Source organism: Oncorhynchus mykiss, chromosome 7 (genome assembly GCF_013265735.2).
Source record: "Oncorhynchus mykiss isolate Arlee chromosome 7, USDA_OmykA_1.1, whole genome shotgun sequence".
Lineage (NCBI taxonomy): Eukaryota > Metazoa > Chordata > Actinopteri > Salmoniformes > Salmonidae > Oncorhynchus > Oncorhynchus mykiss.
The window spans coordinates 65,140,639-65,154,918 of NC_048571.1; the positions used below are offsets into that span (position 1 = coordinate 65,140,639).

The 14,280-nt window shown below is 40.2% G+C and overlaps 1 protein-coding gene across 2 annotated transcripts in view; it reads left to right on the forward strand.

Moving 5' to 3' along the window:
- The window catches only part of LOC110528255 (serine/threonine-protein phosphatase 6 regulatory ankyrin repeat subunit C), a 36,962-nt gene extending 24,716 nt beyond the window's left edge, over nt 1-12,246 (forward strand). The window contains exons 26-28 of one of the 2 annotated variants that reach the window (XM_021610152.2): nt 3,131-3,213; nt 3,456-3,547; nt 7,817-12,246. In XM_021610152.2, the coding sequence (XP_021465827.2) occupies nt 3,131-3,213; nt 3,456-3,547; nt 7,817-8,058 (417 nt within the window). In that variant the 3' untranslated portion in view covers nt 8,059-12,246. Of the gene's footprint in view, nt 1-3,130; nt 3,214-3,455; nt 3,565-7,816 lie in introns of both variants that reach the window. The other variant, XM_021610154.2, reaches the window with a different exon arrangement.
- The last annotated feature ends 2,034 nt before the right edge of the window (nt 12,247-14,280 follow it).

Consider the following 14,280-nt stretch of genomic DNA (forward strand, 5'->3'; position numbering starts at 1 on the left):
ACAGATTGTTACCTTGTCAGCTTGGGGATTCGATCCAGCAACCTTCTGGTTACTGGCCCAACGCTCTAAACAGTAGGCCATTGAAGAGGAGGGAGACCGCATTCCACAGGCCACAATCAACAGCCTGATCAACTCAATGCGAAGGAGATGTGTCGCGCTGCATGAGGCAAGTGTTGGTCACACCAGATACTGACTTGTTTTCTGCCCCCGCAGAAATCGAATTAACATAATACAAATATCCCCATTAAATCTGTCAGTTTAAGCTAGAGATATCATTTTTTTTGCATTGGATAGGTGTGAATCCGCCACCTATGCAATACTTCTACCTCTGCGGTGAAAGGTGACAGAGCTGGAACGGTGTTTGTCAGACCATGAGAAAATCGGTCTTCTCACAAAATTGTCTGTAGCGTCCGAACAGTTTAGCCTTCACACTGATATGACCCATCTGTGTAAAGGTGAACATTTACTGTACATGTCGATTGTTTTGCTCTAGGACAGCCACAAGCCTCGCAAGACTCGTCTGGAGGTCCACCGGTACCAGTGAAACATTTATGGAAGTACTGTATATATGGAGAGGGGTTAAATACATGTAAAAAAATATATATATATATATATATATATATATATATATATATATATATATATATATATATATATATATATATATATATATATATATATATATATATATATATATATATATATATATTTTCATATATATATATATATTTTCATATATATATATATATATATATATATATATATATATATATATTTTCATATATATATATATATATATATATATTTTCATATATATATATATATTTTCATATATATTAATGTCTCCTGATCTTATATCTCAGATATTGGATAGACACTTAAAAACAAACCTCCTTTCGATTTTTTGGGGGGTGGGGTACTATCTGTTGCTCCATGGAGTGAATCTGTTATTCAATGCCTTTGTATGGGCTAAACTCAAAACCATATGGCTTAGTAGAACCCCCCCTCCCCCATCTTAAACGTATGGGTTAAATAATGAATCTTAAATGGCACTTGTATTTTTAATTGACGAATTTACACTGAGTATACCAAACCCCCCCACCCCTTTCCCTCAGAATAGCCTCAATTTGTCAGGGCATGGACTACAAGGTGTGGAAATCGTTCCACAGGGATGCTGGCCCATGTTGACTCCAATGCTTCCCACAGTTGTCAAGTTGGCCTGATGTTCTTTGGGTGGTGGATCCTTCTTTACAAACGGGAAACTATTGAGCGTGAAAAACCCAGTAGCGTTGTTAGCATATACAGGTCAAATATAAAGGAACACCAACAGAGTGTCTTAATAGGGCGTTAGGCCACCACAAGCCAGAGCGGCCTCAATGCACCTTGGCATAGATTCTACATATGTCTGTAACTATTGGAGGGAAGAGACTGTGATTTTATTGTGATTCGATGTTCTAAACATTGCTCTGCTACAGAGGGACAAGAGAGAGCCATGACAAAAAGAGTTTTGATCAGTCATGGAAATAAAAGTGCTGAAAACAATTGGCTCCCTATTTAAAAAGATGGAGAACAAACTTTGACGTTTTGGTGGAGGTACAGTCAACTAGTGTAAAAAATAATATTGTGATATTGTCAAAACGATACGATATTTTGTCAAAAAATGATATCCAGATATGTAACTATCAATTTTTCTTCCCATCACAAGATGCAACACTATTGATCCCCGAGAAATTCCATTATTTGGTGTGTTGTTGATGATGGTGGAAAATGGTGTCTAAGACGCTGTTCCAGAATCTCCCATAAGTGACTGAGACAGTCATGGCTTATGGTTTATGTCATTTTCATGCTCATCAAACCATTTAGTGACCACTTGTGCCCTGTGGATGGGGGCATTGTCATCCTATGGGACATATCCATGTATAAGTGTAATGTCAGGGAAAGTTGCATGCGCAAGCTAACCAAACATAATTACTTTTTTGACACGTGTTTTACTACAATTTCTAACTTATTTACATTATTTTTTACTTAGTGGTATGTTGACTTCTCCATATTGATGTTGGTTTTAAGTTTTGGCTAACTTTTCTTAGCGGATTTACAATCATTGTGAATTGAATTATGTGGAGTTTCAGGCCCCGTAGTGAACTTTATTGTACACTTGCACACTCGATCACAAACAAGGGTTGAGGGGCTTACGAATGCCAATTTCCCTTGCTTAGCTAATTGTTTGGACCGACGGCAAAGATGGCCGCGGGGATTCCCCCAAGGAGGGAGGAGGGAGTGTCTTTTGTGTTTGAAACGCAGCTTTTATAACATGCCTGTTGATCACACGTGTATCTGTTCTGTCATTGGCTTGAGTGGTCCCACCTGATCTTACATCCTCCCGATTCCCTTACATTTTTGAAGACATTTATTTTAATTGTTAGAGTGGCCACTTGAATATCTAGTCAATATAATGGATAATCTGTGATGACCCTGAGAATGATGGGATGTTAATTGCTTAATTAACTCAAGAACCACACCTGTGTGGAAGCACCTGCTCTCAGTATACTTTGTATCCCTCATTTACTCAAGTGTTTCCATTATTTGTCAGTTACCTGTAGATAAATGCACACATTGTTTTCCGGTGCGGGTCTTGTGTTCTAATAATAATACTCAATCGGGTGCTCCAAAAAAAATTGTGCAAGTACTCAAATAATAAAAACATTTAAAATGCCCATCCCTACTCACTCACTCGGTCACTCAAGTCCCGCAGCAAGGCAAGACACTCCATCAAATATCTAGCTGACACACAACCCTATGTTATTTAGAATTCTGACCCACTGTAGCCAAATACACAACAAGTTTCATTGGAAAAAGTGCTTTATCCTTTAGATTGCCCATTTGTATTTCTGTTGATACCAATGCACAAATTAGGTGGCAGGGAAATGGCATGTGTGTTTCCATCTGAGTTTAACCATCAGAGTACTAGATCTTCCAATCCTAGTGTTTCCCGGCGACAGACTGGTGTAGTGTCCAGGGGGAACTGGTACATCAAGCTGTCTCACGCTACAGGGACAGAAGATTGGCCCATAGAGGAGGAGCCTTTCTGGTTTGGACAAGGCTTACTTACTTTATGTGTTTTCTCCGGCAGGCTCATGAGATGTGTGCCCTGTTAATCCTGGGAGAGATCAGCGACCCCTCCCTCATCAATGCAACAAACGGTGCACTGCAAATGTGAGCCATCATCTCAGCTACTCAGCCTTTCATTAATGACACTGTTCAACACTGTAGAAAACCCCAGCTTCAGCTCTCACTCAGCTCTTTCCAACTCTCAAACGGTGTGACTCCTAACTCCAAGAGTTGGGACAAGTTAGAGTTGAAGCTGGGGCTGTTTAACACCGTAATAACCTAGCGATTTGTTTGCCCAGGTGGTCTATTGACTGTCTATCCCTTATCTCTCCCCTCTTCCTCCTCAGGCCCCTTCATATCGCTGCGAGGAATGGTCTGGCTACGGTGGTGCAGGTGCTGCTCAGCCGGGGGGCAGCCGTGATGGCTGTTGATGAGGAGGGTGAGTCACCAGTGTCGGTTAGTGAAAAAAGACCAGAGCCCTATCCTACGTACGAGGTAACTTTCGTTAACTGAGTTCAACTCGGGATAACCAGTACCACGAAAGTGGCTCACCTTTTAGCCAGGTACATTTCTATGGCAATGAATCCTTCAGAACTAACCTGCTCCAGGGCAGGCTAACTCATGACTAACTAAATTTTCCCTGAAATGAAGTGTCCGAGCCGCGAGTTGAGGACCGTCATCATGCTCTTCATTTGAGGAAGACTACGGATTTCAATATTTTGTTAATCAAATGGTTTGTGTGCTAAATTTTTTTTTTAAATACCTAGCACATTTAATAATAACGGAATGCATTTGAAACTTCACACAGTAAAACTTGTGTATGACTTAATACAATTATTTGGGTAAAAAAAAAAGGTGCACGTGGATTGATGAGCACACCATTAATGATAAGTCATTTCAAGCTTATTTCACACCATAACTTTTCTTTCATTTTGATTTCGGCACAAATGACAATGTGGCACTGACTCGACCATGGATGGATGTTTCAGCATTGTCTCAATGAAGAGTTTGGCATTCGACTAGCCACATGCATGAGCACCTACAAGCCTGCTAGATTAGCGGCAGGCGGAGGAGCAATATTTACCGTCGTAGTATGGATTTTATTTATATTTTTTATTTTCCATTTATTTAACTAGGCAAGTCAGTTACAAACATATTCTTATTTTCAATGGCGGCCTAGGACCAGTGAGTTAACTGCCTTGTTCAGGGGCAGGACGACAGATTTGTACCTTTTCAGCTCGGAGATTCAATCTTGCAACCTTTCGCTTGCAAGTCCAACGCTATATCCACTAGGCTACCTGCCCGCCTGAGCTGGAATGTGAAGCTAACTGAAGCTGGCTGGCTTTAGAAAACCCTTGCTTCAATTGTAGTATACCCCTCTGGGTGAGGCATAGTCAAAGCCACTGCAGGGCCTGGCTGGGTCGATGCTCTGCCAGATTGAATACTGGCCTAACCAATCAGGCTGGCTTAAAATATATACAGTGTCTTCAGAAAGAATTCATACCCCTTGACTTATTCTACATTTGTTGTGTTACAGCCTGAATTCATGAAATGTATTTTCTTTCTCAAACATCAACACTCAATGCCCCATAATGACATAGTGAAAATATGTTTTTAGATTTTTTGGAAAATGTATTGAAAATAAAAGTCATCTTGTTTATTTAAGTATTCACACCCCTGAGTCAATACAGTTATAATCACTTTTGGCAGCGATTACAGCTTTGAGTCTTTCTGGGTGAGAATCTTCTAAAGTAGCCTATCACAATATTTCAAAATTCAATCACGGGTTAAACACAAAAGTCACATATATTCCGAATTGATCCTTTCAAATGATTTCAGCATGTAGTGTAGTTTATTCGTTGTAGTAAGCTACACCAGGGACTAATGTCTTTACACTAGTGGAGCATGTCGGCCATATCCCCGATAAGTACGCATATTCACTGACTTTATCATTGAGTGAGACAGTGCCACTGGAAAGTTTAGAACAATCATTTCCTCTAGTTTTTAATTGTTGGAAGTTTGTCAGTGTCAACAGAATAGCCTACCCTGTCTTTTTTGTAATAGCCTATTATAGATTCTCATAATGTCTCCAGACATGTATAGTGTTGTAGAATTGCATGAAATGTGTTTTTAAAAAGTACGTTAGATATCTCAAATATGCGTTTTTTAACCTGAGCACTGCTCTATTGCTGCAGCTGCTGAGGGGCCGGTCAGATGGCAGCGAGCAGACTGCGTAGGAGAGATGCCGTACCCAAGGCAACTTGGCTGCAGCCAACTTTTATCAGCCACAATATTATTTATCATCACGTATAACAGTGCCTGTCTTGACTGGAGTAGCCTAGAGAAGCTAGCTAGCTAGGCTAATTCTTGAGGACACGTGATGTACTTACTCACCAACCCCATTCAAATAAAACAGCCTGCCTGTTGGTTGCTCGTTGTAGCCTATTCCTCATTAAACTAACTTTGCATTGCATTTAGTGAAGTCTAATTCCATTTGCTACAAATTGAGACTTTTTGTTTGACCAACATAAAATAGCTACACACGTGAAGGCTACCAGTCTTTTTATGGGGCACACGTCATAAAAACGACATTGCGAAGTTTGTTTTATTCAATTTAATAATTTAGAACGTCACGGTATATCCTTGTATGGAACAATGACACAAGGATTGCAGACTCCCCCTCTCCTTCTCCGTGGCCGACGTGAGTAAGACATTTAAATGTTTTAACCCTCGCAAGGCTGCCGGCCCAGACAGCATCCCTAGCCGCATGTGCAGACCAGCTGGCTGGTGTGTTTACGGACGTATTCAATCGCTCCCTATCCCAGTCTGCTGTCCCCACATGCTTCAAGATGGCCACCATAGTTCCTGTACCCAAGAAGGCAAAGCACTCACTTCTGTCATCATGAAGTGCTTTGAGAAACTAGTCAAGGATCATATCACCTTACCTGTCACCCTAGACCCACTTCAGTTTGCATACCGCCCCAACAGGTCCACAGACGATGCAATCGCCATCACACTGCACACTGCCCTATCCCATCTGGACAAGAGGAATACCTATGTAAGAATACTGTTCATTGACTACAGCTCAGCATTGAACACCATAGTACCCTCCAAGCTCATTAGGCTTGAGGCCCTGGGTCTCAACCCCACCCTGTGCAATTGGGTCCTGGACTTTCTGACGGGCTGCCCCCAATTGGTAAGGTAGGAAACATCTCCTCTTCGCTGATCCTCAATACTGGGGCCCTACAAGGGTGCGTGCTTAGCCCCCTCCTGTACTACCTGTTCACCCATGACTGCGTGGCCATGCACACCTCCAACTCAATCATCAAGATTGCAGACGACACAACAGTAGTGGGCTTGATTACCAACAACGACGAGATGCCTACATCTCGACGGGACAGTAGTGGGGAAGGTGGAAAGCTTCAAGTTCCTCGGCGTACATATCACGGACCAACTGAAATGGTCCACCCACACAGACAGCGTGGTGAAGAAGGCGCACCTCAGGAGGCTGAAAAAATGTGGCTTGTCACCAAATACTCTGACAAACTTTTACAAATGCACAAAATTGAGAGCATCCTGTCGGGCTGTATCACTGCCTGGTATGGCAACAGCACCGCCCTCAACCGCAGGGCTCTCCAGAGGGTAGTGCGATCTGCACAACGCATCACCGGGGGTAAACTACCTGTCCTCCAGGACACCTACAGCACCCGATGTCACAGGAAGGCCAAAAAGATCATCAAGGACTACAACCACCCGAGCCACTGCCTGTTCACCCCGCTACCATCCAGAAGGCGAGGTCAGTACAGGTGCATCAAAGCTGGGACCGAGAGACTGAAAAACAGCTTCTATCTCAAGGCCATCAGACTGTTAAACAGCCATCACTAACACAGAGAGGCTGCTGCCTACATACAGACAGACTCAAATCATTGACCACTTTAATAAATGGATCACTAGTCACTTTAAATAATTCCACTTTAATAAAGTTTACATATCTTACATTACTCATCTCATATGTGTGCATATACCATCTTGCCTATGCCGCTCGGCCATCGCTCATCCATATATTTATATGTATATATTCTTATTCCATCCCTTTACATTTGTGTATTAGGTAGTTGTTGTGGAATTGTTAGATATTACTGTACTGTCGGAACCTGAAGCACAAGCATTTCGCTACACTCGCATTAACATCTGCTAATCATGTGTATGTGATCAATAACATTTGATTTGATGTCATTTAGAAAAGTAGAAATGTTAAATTTGGCCTATACATTTTTTTGGTCCCAAAAATGAATACTCACCATTATTCGACTACTAACGTCCATTCAGATATTCAAATAACCGTGCACATCCCTAGTTTGTAGTGTTTCTTTGTCAAATGTACCATTTTTTGTGTTTTCAATTATACAATATGATTGAACAAATTTTCACTTAAATATGACGGGAATTTTGCCGTATTTTTTCTGGAAAATGTTGGCCCAGTCACTTACTCAGGCCCATCCACACATCAATTTCTGCCTATGCCACTGGGGTGAGGTGGCCATTTGCTTATCTCGTTTTGGTGTGTATATGTGTCTGAGTAAAAGTGCTTAGCCCTCTTGACTAACCAGGTTGTTATTGAGAATTTTATAAAAGAGAATTTGTTCTTCCTAAATGTGAATTGTCTTTTAATCAATTGTGTGTTTTTGTTTCTTTCTCCTCTCATCAGGCCACACCCCGGCCCTGGCCTGTGCCCCTAACAAGGATGTGGCGGACTGCCTGGCCCTGATCCTCTCCACCATGAAGCCTTTCCCTCCCAAAGACGCCAGCGCCGCCTCCTCCTTTGGCCTCAACTTGCTGAAGCATTGTGGCATCGCCGCCTGCGGGCCCCTGCCCAACGGCAACCTGCGCCACACCTACGCCAAGGACCGTCATGGCACCATCGGCCTGGACGGCTGCTTCACCGAGTGAGATAAAACTCCCCCCCAAACCTGCTCCCCCTCAGACCGCCATACCCTAGGTGCCCCTGTCCCGTTGTATCTCTAACTAGCCGGATCGCCCCTCTTTAATCCACTATGATCCGGGTTACAACCCCCCCCCCTTTCTAACACACAACAAGAGCAGGAATATACTTAGTTTCACGTGTGTGTGTGTTTGGATGTGTGTGCGTGTGTCTGTCTGTTTGAAGAAAAACGAAATCCCTAATGGGTGTTGTCAAACCTATATGCAATTATTTGCCTCTCTCCTCTGGCATCATTTTCATTGTTTATTTGTCTGTTGTCACTAGCCTGGACTTAGGTAAGACACCCTCTGTCCAGTGTCCAGGACAGAGCTCGTCACGGAGTCCCTCTAAATCCTACCAGCAGTGATGATTTTTACCCCTTACGATATTATCATGGATGTTTTTGTTGAATTAACAGATTTACAAGCATGTGTGACAAGTTACAGATAGTTTCATTTTAGTTCTAAATTAAATTTCCATTTTTGGTGAATTTTTGATATTGCACTTCAACAACGAATAAACTAACCTCGCAAATCCCAGTGAAAGCGATGACCTAGTAGAAGGAGAACGGTGCCTCCAACTTCTCCTCTGACTTAAACTGGTGCAATATGCAGCATGTGTGGGTATTTCCCGTGCTGTGCGTCTCTGAAGAGAGAGAGAGAGAGTTGAAAGCTCTGCACAGAAACCCCATAGATTTTAAAATAAGTGGTTACAAGCTGGTGTCTACTCCCCTAGACATCCGACAACAAGCACTTCCTAATGGCTAAGGCCATCTGAGTGACACCATCCAACGGGTCCAGACACTGCCTGACTGGGGGTTTCTGCATTAGCCCACCTCTCAAGGAGTCCATACTAAAGGAAGAGGTTGTGGTTCTTGCCTGAACCCCACTACCGCTTGTCACTGTCGTAGGCGTTTCTGGATATTTAAACAATGTTGTGCCTATGGAACACTGAGAATTACTAAGAGATGACCCCACCCCCTCATCCCCAACTAGTTTATGCCCTCTGATCTCCCACCTTATCCCTGATTATTTGAGACTTAAAAAGAGAACAATTCTAGTGGGACATTTTTAAAGGATGAAATTCTGTTTGTTTTTTTAAAGAAAGATGGGTTTAGCACACATACTGATTGCGGTATAAGCTATTGTTGTATTAACACTTGTTTACACAATGTAAACCAACGTCACATTTACTTGTGAATTGTCAGTCAAATATGTTTGCACAACAGAGCCATGAGAAAATACGTGTTTTTAATATAGCTGCTAAAATATTGCTGCCTTTTCCATGGATTGTGTTCACGGTTTCCGTCAATGCGGATCTACATGTAATGTTTAATTTGACTCTTTACGTTATTTGGAATTGGAAGCAATATTCAGTCACAGACAGCCTTCAAACTCTTATAGCATTTTTATTTCCCTGCTGTTTGCTATAGTGGAAAGGTTCATGTAATTTTCCATTTTTTTTTATCTATTTATCTATTCATGCCAAACAGCCATACTGGTTTGCTTCTGTCTTCTTTTGCACATTAGTTGAATCAATTTAGTTTTTTTGTGTTTCACTTTATTAAGCTATTTATGAAGATTGTTAGTTATGTTAATTAGAACATAATTCAAATTATGTTCACTCTGTTGTAATTGTTTTCATGTGGTTGTAGCGATTTTGAAAAAATTCAGATTACAAAATCTATCAGTATTTGACCGTACTCACACTTCCATAAACTAATTGGAATTCAGGAACATTTCAAATCCATGGTGTACTGTAATATTAAGCATTATCCTATTTTGTTAATGTATTTTCAATATTACATAAATGTAGTTTGGCTTAGATAGTGAAATTGTGAAAGTAGTGGTAATGTACCGGTATCTTTACTCTTCACAACATATGGCTAACACTGAAAACTAAAATATCTGCATTACGTTGCTATGGTTATGTATGGACAGCTACTTTTTTTTTAAAAGCTTTTTTAAATGTATGATTATCAGCGTCACAATGGCTTTTATATATAAGTAACTGCATCTCGGAAGTTGTTTAAGAAGTGTCTTAGAGTATTTTATTTATTTGAATTTCAAAGAATACCAAAAGTGATTGATTTCTTTTACACCCATTTTCAAGTATGTGTGCTCCCGTTTCTCTTTTGCGTCAACAAGAACACCATGTAGGCATGTCTGGTACCAATACCTCTATCGTGTGATACACTGACAACCTCATCCACCTTCCTCAGTTGAATTGTTTTTTTTTTCTCGACATGCCTCAGTCCTATCATCACTTGTGTAACCTAATGTTACCCCTAGAATTGTTCTCTTTGAATGGAATATCGAAACCATTTAGCACATCTTTAGATGTACATACTATTATTTATATAAGAAAAAAACATTGCATCAATTTCTGAATCATTTTGCAGACTGAGATTCATTGTCAGTTCCTGGTGCATTCAACCATATGGCTGGGAAGGAACTGTTTCAAAAAAGAATGTAGGAAAAAAATAGATCAACAGAGAGAACAAACAGCTTATCTGTTCCGTGGCCAGTACTGGTATTCTACAAGGTATTTCATGTCAAAGCGTTTAAGAAAAAAACAAGATGACGAAGTCTATCCCTAACATGTAGGAATAGCAAATGCCAAAACCAGTGTCGTCGTTGTTCCTCACATTTATACTAATATGCTGAAAAAAATGATTGTATTAAGCTACCTGAACTTTTTGTGGCATTTTACATAAGCCTTTTTATATGATGTCAGAGAAGGTTTAGTTCAATGACGTGAGATCACATCGAATAGTAAGCCATTAAATAATGTTCTTATTATGTTCAAGGGTGACTTGCTATGTTAGAATTTTTTGGGTTGGTTTAAATATGAACTTCTCACAACTAGGTCCCATCCATTGTTTATCTTATATTGTGTGACATTTCATTGACCATAGATTTGGTTTAGCCTATGGTTTTGTTAGGCTGGTTAGATACGACATTGAAAACAAAAATCCCCTTTTGGAACAAGTTTCATGTGGGACTGAAGAAAGCATAAGTCAAGTGTGTGGAGGTTAGAAGCCTAAAAAGGATCATGATATACCACCAATACCCTTTTTTATTTTTTTATTTCCTCCCTCCCTATTTAACCATTCCGTTTACACTGTGGACAAGGTTTACCCTAGTATTGTGATTTTTAGGGCAATAGAACAATGGAAAGCATTTTTCGATTTTCAGTAATGCAACAACAAGCAACTCTATTTTCACTCAGTCCTGACCCAAAGCACTTATTTCAAGAATAAGCACTTTTGTATATTTAATATCGCTATATGTATGTGTGTGTTTACATAGGTTACCTATGTAGATATGAACTTATATTTAGGGAAGACAATACCTTCAATGGAGAGATGAGAGTAGATGAACTGGTGACTGATCTTCACGATCATGTGTGATGTGTGGGTGCTTGTATGAGAGACACGGTTTAATTGGAGGGTCATGGTTCTCTTTGGGATCAGCATAAGGGAGCAGTGAAGAGTTGAGGGTCACACCTTGGTGTGCACACGTACGCAGCCCAAAATACATTTCAAACGGAAAGTATACTTGCACTGCCTTTCAAAAAAAAAAAAAAAAAAAAAAAAATGGGATGAAACTCAAGAACATGTTTGATTAAGTGCAGAAATGTAAGATATTACATACATTTGCAGACGTCCACTGAGCCATATTAGTCAATTGCTGATTTTTTAAAAATGTATGTCTAAATTAAAGCAGGGGTTTTGGTTGTTGAATAACTGACATTTTTGCTGCACTGTTTAACTAAGAAAAAAGTAATAGAAATGATGGGGACAATAATGAAAAATGAACTAAAGCAACATCTTTACCTCTGCCTTCTCCTCGTGCATCGATGCAGAAGGATTGTGTTTTATCTTGAGCCATTGAAGGGTATTATTGCATTCAGCGGATGGGTTAGTCTATTGCCCAACAATGTGGTGCATGCAGTGCCTTCAGAAAGTATTTATACCCTTGACTTATTCCACATTTTGGTGTTACATTTTGAATTCAGGCTGTATTAAATATGACTTTTTTTCTCACCAATCTACACACAATGCCCCATAATGACAATGTGAAAACATTTTTATTGACATTTTTGCAAATGTATTGAAAATAAAATGCAGAAATACCTAATTTGCTTAAGTATTCCCATACCTGACTCAATACTTTGTTTGAAGCACCTTTGGCAGCGATTACAGCTGTGAGTCTCTAAGAGCTTTGCACACCTCGATTGTGCAAAATTTGCCCATTTTAATATTTTCTAAAATTCTTAAAGCTCTTTCAAATTGGTTGTTGATCATTGCTAGACAACCATTTTCACGTCTTGCCATAGATTTTCAAGCCGAATCAAGTCAACTGTAACACTCAGGAACAGTCGCTGTATTCCTGGTAAACAACTCCAGTGTGGATTTGGCCTTGTGTTTTAAGTAATTGTCCTGCTGAAAAGTGAATTAATCTCCCAGTGTCTGGTGGAAAGCAGATGGAACCAGGTTTTGCTCTAGGATTTTGTCTGTGCTTTGCTCCAATCCATTTATTGTGTTTATCCTGAAACTCTCCAGTCCTTTTTTTTTAACCCATATTTTATTAGGTAAGTTGACTGAGAACACATTCTCATTTACAGCAATGACCTGGGGAATAGTTACAGGGGAGAGGAATGAGCCAATTGTAAGCTGTGGCTGATTAGAGGGCCATGATGGTATGAAGGCCAGATTGGGAATTTAGCCAGGACACCAGGGTTAATACCCCTACTCTTACGATAAGTGCCATGGGATCTTTAGTGACAACAGAGAGTCACGTCCCATCCGAAATACGGCACCCTACACAGCACAATGTCCCCAATCACTGCCCTGGGGCATTGGGATATTTTATTTAGATCAGAGGAAAGGGTGCCTCCTCCTGGCCTTCCAACACCATTTCCAGCAGCATCTGGTCTCTCTACCAGGACCAACCCTGCTTAGCTTCAGAAGCAAGCCAGCAGTGAGATTGCAGGGTGGTATGCTGCTGGCTTACAAGCATACCCATAACATGATGCAGCCACCACTATGCTTGGAAATATGGAGAGTGGTATTCAGTAATGTGCTGTGTTAGATTTGCCCCAAACATAGCACTTTGTATTCAGGACAAAATGTGATTATTTTTTTTGTTGCTTTCTGAAGGCACTGCCTTGTCTATCAGTACAAACCTCACTCCAATATAATCATTGTGACTCTTGTAATCACGGGATTATTTTATTTCCTCAAGTTTTATTTTGTCAACAGTTGGCACAGGAGCTATCCCTCCTGTTAATCATGTACTCGCCATTTTTTCTATCAAGATTGCCTTACAATATCTCTCAAATTATGAATCGTTGTTTTGTTACTCCATTTTTTTTTGTGGCCCGTATCTGATTTGCATTTGGGAATGTGTCCCTTTTTGTCTTACATCAATCAATACCATATCAAAACAGTCGTCCTTAAAAACACCCCATGCTGTTACCTAGACCCACAAGTGCCGTAGAAATCCCTGTTTGTCTGCCCATGGAAAAAGGAAGTGTCTATGGAGATTAAAAAAGTAAAGGTCAACTTTGACAAATGACAATAATACCTTACAATGGCTGAAATTGCAAAAATTGACAACTTTCTCAAAATGCTTCAGATTGTAGGAATAAGTGATATGGGAGCTTTGGGCAAGGGGAGGAGTGAAATGCATAGCATTAGGTAATTGTATTTTGCATGATGCAAGACTGATCAAGTCCAAATTTTATTTGGGAGCGTGATCGAAAACACAATATGGCAGGGTGGCTAGTAAAGTAGAAGACGGTAAAATTGCACAAAAGTAGTTGAGTCAGAATACTGTAAACTGAGTTACATGTTAAGTTGGGGGAATAACTATTGAAAGGAAGCATATTCAACATCTTTGTTTCCTTCCATTTTTCTTTTGAGAAAAATTCAGGGTACTTATTGATTTTGGGCAACTTGTAAAATGTTGCCATCAGATATGTGAGTGGAAAGAAAGACTAAGTAGGGTCATGTTGAAATTGGAGAATAGGAAAAACTTTATTGCTTTTGACACTATTGTCCTTCAAGTGAGAAAGCATTCATCTGAGAACGAACACTTATGTCATGCTGATTTTAAATAACCTCCTAAATTAGGTGTGGAAGGGATAAAGTTAGAAACAAAGAGGCTGTTGGTTTCTTTTGGTTA